Source organism: Pogona vitticeps, chromosome 2 (assembly GCF_051106095.1).
Source record: "Pogona vitticeps strain Pit_001003342236 chromosome 2, PviZW2.1, whole genome shotgun sequence".
Classification (NCBI taxonomy): domain Eukaryota; kingdom Metazoa; phylum Chordata; class Lepidosauria; order Squamata; family Agamidae; genus Pogona; species Pogona vitticeps.
In genome coordinates, this window is record NC_135784.1 from 152845215 (window position 1) to 152851214 (window position 6000).

The following is a 6000-nucleotide window of genomic DNA, read 5'->3' on the forward strand; positions in this document are numbered from 1 at the left end:
CCTGTGTGCTTGGGGCAGGGAGGGGCACTCTCCAAAGAGAGCCATGTGCGAAGAGGCTCTGGGTTCTCGGTGCAAAGGAAGGATGGAGGATAGGTGTCAGAATAAATGATGGCAGGAGAAGAATGGCCCTTCTTCACACACACCACACCAAGGTGCAAATCGACCCTCTTGGGGGGGGGGGCTGGTGTGATAATGCAATGATATAAGACTATAAGTTCTCATCCTGACAATAGTTGCAGCCTTTTAACTGCTAACACTGAAGTTACTTTAAAATAATGTAGAGATCTTGTGACATTTCCAGTAGCCCTTGGGAATGTTACCTGTTGGATTACAACTCCCCGAATACCTCAGCTCGTGTGCCTCCCAACTACCCTCTTAGGATTCTGTAAATTATAGTCCCAAAAACGTAACCTTGTCATGTTGTTGTTTAATGTTAATGATTTGAGGCTGAGCTCCTGACAAGCCCATGCCGTCCATTGCCATGGCTTACGTGATTTCACTTAATTCGTAGTAAAATGCCAATAGGATTCCGGCCAATGTTTCACAAAGTGTGCGGTTTGACCTTTGGAGACTTTGTTTAACACCATATTTATCGATTGGCTCGATCCCTTTTTTTTCAAAGTGCTGTGACTCAGTTGCTTGGCATTTCACTCAAGGGGAAAATGCACAGGCACACTTTTCATGGACGTTTTGATAACCAGGTTGAATGGGAGGATGCTGAATAGTTTTACCATGTCATGGCCCCTTCAACCAAGAAAGATTTGCTGCAAACAGCCAAGATTCCCTCTTTCTTCATCTCTAGGTGATTAAATTTCGCCTCTGTCGCCGTGCCAAGTGCCAGAAGAAACACAAAGGAAACAACAGCGACAAGGGTGTAGCTCTAAGCCTGGATGATGTGAAGCGCCACGTGAGTGTCTGGGCTTCATCATGGAATGTCTTCCCTTGTTGCAGGGAACCACCCACCTACCCACCCACACCTTGGCATCTGCACTCCATGCCCTAGTTCCTTTCAATAATACCATCTGTTTCATACCACTGTCTCCACTTTTCTGAACAAATCACAAGGATTGCATCTTGGTGCAGGGCCAATCTTTGGGCAAAATGAGGTGGGTGCCTCCGATCATTGGCTCGGGGTGTCAAAAAAATGAGCAGCAAATTGTTAGTGGTTTTTGTTTGTTTGTTTTTTAACTGCCAGGGAAAGGGAGAGGTTCTTGTCAGATCTTCAGCTCCAAATGTCAAAAGCAAAAGCAAAACAAAAGAGAAAAACAAAACCCTGCACTGGCTTCAGTATGGTAGCCAAATAAAAAAGGGATCAGGGCTCTTGAACCTTTGAGAAGTTGCGTGCAAGAGGGTAAGTCAGCAGGTGAAGCTCAGAAGGCAAGCCGCACCTGTTCAACGTAATGATTGAAGCAGGAGCAAACAACTTTCAAGGATCACAGGGCCCTTCCCTTGGATGTAGGAGAGTCACAACCTCCCCCTGGTAAACCCAACCCCCCCAAAGTAACTCCCCAAAATGGAAAGAAAGCAAATAATCCACCCACCCAGTGCAAGACTTGCTTTCAGTGTAGATGGGCCCTAACAGTAGGTTCAAAAAGTATCTCGTAGCTACTTCAAAGATTGCCTCATGTTGAAGTAGTCAAGAGGGAATTGCCCCCTGCACTCTTCAGCTTCACAGTGGACACTCAGTTCTGGACACCACACTTTAAAAAAAATGCCAAAAACTGGAACAAGTTCAGAGGAGGGCAACAAGGATGACCAGGGGACTGAAAAACAATCCCTATGAAGAAAGACTGAAAGAAATGGGCATGTTTAGCCTTGAAAACAGAAGACTGAGGGGATATATAACAGCACTTTTCAAATACTTGAAAGGTAGTCATACAGAGGAGGGGTAGGATCTGTTCTTGATCATCCCAGAGTACAGGACACATAGTGGCTTGAGCTACAGAAAACCAGATTTATGCTGAATATTAGGGGGGAAAAACCTCTTAACTGTTTGAGCAGTACAACAGTGGAACTGAGTACCTCAAGAGGTGGTGAAAACTCCAACGCTGGAGGCATTCAAGGGAAAATTGGACAATTATTTGTCAGATCTACTTTGATTTGGATTCCTGCATTGAAGAGGGGGTTGGGCTCGATGGCTTTGTAATCCCCTTCCAACTCAGTTATTCTATGATTCTATGATGAAATCAAGCATTACTCACTTGGAAGTCTAAGGAAGTGAAAGGGTGGTAATGCTGGGCTTATGTGCTTCGTGTGAGGCTAAAAATGTCTATCTCCCCATGCAGACGTAGGAACCAGATGGCAAGCTTTTAAGCAGCTATTCCATTATTTGTTGTGATTATTTTATGTGTATATATCATCAACAGGTGACATTCAAACACACAGTAGCAGGATCTCTTACATCATAGGAGATTGTTCAAATAAGAAGCAGAGATAAAAACAACAGATGCAGAATGACAGCCATTGGCCCCTCCTTCATTTTGCATTCATCTAGACTCCCCTCCCTTATTCTTCCCTGCCTCTAGGGAATTTTCAAGAACTTCATTAGCTACCAGCCCGTTTCTGGCCACAATTCAAAGTGCTAATTATAATCTATAAAATGCTGTATGCCATCTGAAAGAGTGCATCCTCCCATACAGGCCTACTGGCGTACTGATATCTTTAGGAGGGGCCATTATCTCAGCCCCACCACCTTCTTGTTTGGTGAGAATGGGAAATCAGGCCTTCTCCGCTGCTGCTTCCATGCTTTGACACTCCCTGTTAAGGGATGCTAAGGTCACCTGCTTCTCATCATCCTTCTTCCGACAGGCCTGTTTTATTCAGGCATGCCTTCACCAACATATAGCCTAATCTCAAGGGGTCTGAGACTAGGTGGGCTGAGATTCTTGTATTACCAAGAGAAGTCTTTTAGCTGTTCCAAAATATTTTAATCCAAATTGTGTTTATTATCCAGCATTCTATTGTTAGTCGCAACTAAGAGCCATTGAATCACCTACTGAACAATAAGTCAACACCTATATAAATCCAACTGAGTCTGTTCTAAGTGGGGCTTGCAATAGGAAACTGGTCAATGGGTCTAATTATAATTTCATATATGAATTTATTGTGGTTTCATTGTACTGTTCATAGCAGATAACAGTAATTATTTTTACAAAATAACTCACAATTTGCTGCCTTTCCACAATACTTCAGATCGGCTGCCTGTGTCCACTACCTCAGTATGTCTTAAAGGCAAAGTTGTCCCAGAGCCAGAATCTTAATGAATCTGACTCCCTAGTCTCCGTAACTGAATGATAATCCCTTGCCCTCTATATCCACTGAAAGGCATCTCCCAAACATTACTTTCTCCTCTTCAAAACCCATTGCCAACCATCTTGTTCATTTCATCTCACACATCCTTGTTCCCTGGCAGTGACTGTATATATCCAATGAACCCCTTATACAGTATTCCCTTCCATGGCTAAACACTCTAGGAATACCCTGTCCTTCTGCCAGCAGTAAGGTAAGCCAAAGCCAGTAAAGTTTTCAATGAGGGGAAAAGTGATAGTATTATAGCTTTATATAAAGGTACAAGAGAAAGATGGAGGCAGCAAAAGTTTCTGGAGTATCACCACCCATCTTCCAGGCCTGCCTTGAGTGAAATGAGACCTTGTGTCCCTCCAGAGCCATCTCAGACTTGACAGCAAGGCGCCCAGCGAGGTGCTGGGATAAGGAAGGGGCTATTATTCCTCATTCAGAGTCAAGAGTAGAGCCCGGAAGGCTTGAGAGCTTCTTCAGTGCGTGGACCATGTTCCTTCCATCTGCCTGAGGGGAATTATCTGACCCCCTCTGGTTTATGCTTTGTTTATCATGCTGACTTCATGGCTACTGCCCGCCTGTGCTGATGTTGCTGTCTTCTTTCCTTCTGCTACTTCCTAGAATCCATGCGAGAATATCCGAGGCCACCCAGCAGGCATGACGTACACAGCCAACATCCTACCTCACCACCCGGCCCGGGGAACCTTCGAGGACTTTACCTGCTAACTGACGACTGGATGTACCACTAACACTACCAAAGGGAAGGGCCCATGCTGAGCAGCCCTGGCCCAGCCCAGCCCATGAACCTGCCAACTGACTTACCAGGGCCTCTAGCTCAGACTCCAGGGGGAGGCCACTCCCTCCTCATCCACCCGCCCCAGGCCAAGGCAGTGATACGCACACACACATGGAGCAAAAGCTGGACCAGGAACGGGGAATGGGGGAGGGGGAGGGTCTGTGCTGCCAGGCTGGTTCCAGTTTCCGCTCTTGTCCCAGTGATGCTCCCTGGACTTTTAACTCAACAGAAGAGCTGCCAGGAGAACTTTCCACCATGTCAGGTGGAGGCCAGAGTGCACCTGCTCCAGTCCTCAGACACAGAGAAGTCTTGACTGTTTCTTTGCTCCTCCTCCTGTCTCCATCCGGCTCCTTTGCCCACAGCAAGCCTTGTGTGAGGGCAGCCATCTTGTGCAAAGGCCTCGCTCTTTTAATCTTAATGCCAAGAAGAACCTTAAGGAGTACCAGCCAGGCTGTTCCCCATGCTGTTCCATTTGTAAAGGTCAATTAGGTGCTGCATCAGTTTCTTTCCCGGCTCCCAACCTTGTTGTATTTTGGGGGCCACTTCCAAGGTTTTCCCTGTAGCAAGACTGTGACTGAACTGTGAAGGCCACTTAAATAGGACAGGTCATCATCTCATGGTTTCATCCAGGTAACAGGTTCTCATTTGGTCCCATGGACTTTGCTCTGACTCCAAACCTTGTCTTGCTTCCCTCACCACACATACCATCCCCTACCCCCAACAAGAGTGAAACAAGTGGGTGACGACGGATGAGTTGTTCCAAAATTTAAAGCACTTCCATTGTCTGTGCATGTTCTTAGCAGTTACGTGAAAATACCTGAGTATTAAGGTTCAGAAAAAAGTTTGCCATTTTTTTTTCAGAATCCTCAACTGGATAGAACACTGGCTTATTTCAAAACAGGATTTACTTCAGGGTTCTGCAACTGCTGGAAAAAAGGAAAAAGAACCCTGCTGTGTTTCACCTTGAATTTTGTCTTCATCTCTCACAACACCGTGATAACATTTAGTCCAATCCTCCAGACAGAACACCCCGCCATTCCTTTGGCAGTGCAGAAGTATAGGGGTGACCCATATGTTTATGCCTGCTGGCCTCTGTGCCTAAGGCTTGAAAGTACAGAGAAAGCGACAGGCAAGTCAAAATGCTGAGAATTGTGCTTCAGAGTAATGCAGACAATGCGTTCCCCTGGCAGGCACAGCCCATGCTACCTTTCAGGGATCAATTTGCTGGAGATGATTAGGGAGGGGTGTGTGATTAGCAAAGCAAAGAGGGCCTCTAGGGCAAATGCAATGGGAATTAGTGTAAAATGTTTCACTTTTGTGCATCGTCAACAAGAGACCAAAATTAAAGAGCAGCTCAGGGAAGTGTCTGTCTCGGATGTCTTCATCAGAAAGGCCTGCTGATTTCACAACTTAAAAAAAAATTCCGAAGTCCTGTTTTGCAGCATCCACTTTCCAACCTGTCTGCGACACGGGGAGATGACCAAAGTGGCTGTGGAGCTCCTAGTAACTCTGTTAATAGTCAAGCATGACTACTGGGGGGGCAGAGGGGCAGGGTGCTTCCATTGGAAGGGAGCTTTCCTAGGCTGGGAGCTGAAAGTGTTGAATGAAGCCATGTATTGGAGAGGGTGGACTTCCTTTCGTAATACTTCTTTCTTGCTCTGCTATCTTGCATCTTATTCCCTGGGCCCAAACAAAGCAAGACAGAGAAGATGATTGTTATGACAAATGGAGGAAGTGAACTCTCCAGCAAAGAACAAATTTCTGCTTTTAACTCTTACCCTTAGATAAACAATGTTTAAAGCCACTCCAAAAAAAGAGTACAGACATATTCTGTGGGGAGTCCAACCATACAGCCTAATGAAGGGCGTAATGCCATCACTGGTGAGAGTTTTGCGCATGTTTCCCTC

The 6000-nt window shown here is 45.7% G+C and overlaps 1 protein-coding gene across 3 annotated transcripts in view; it reads left to right on the forward strand.

Annotated features, from left to right (window-relative positions):
* The window catches only part of ASIC1 (acid sensing ion channel subunit 1), a 187791-nt gene extending 182003 nt beyond the window's left edge, over positions 1 to 5788 (forward strand). For 2 of the 3 annotated variants that reach the window (XM_072990891.2, XM_020784390.3), the window contains 2 exons: positions 803 to 907; positions 3919 to 5788. In XM_072990891.2, the coding sequence (XP_072846992.1) occupies positions 803 to 907; positions 3919 to 4023 (210 nt within the window). In that variant the 3' untranslated portion in view covers positions 4024 to 5788. The remainder of the gene's footprint in view (positions 1 to 802; positions 908 to 3918) is intronic. The other variant, XM_078384402.1, reaches the window with a different exon arrangement.
* The last annotated feature ends 212 nt before the right edge of the window (positions 5789 to 6000 follow it).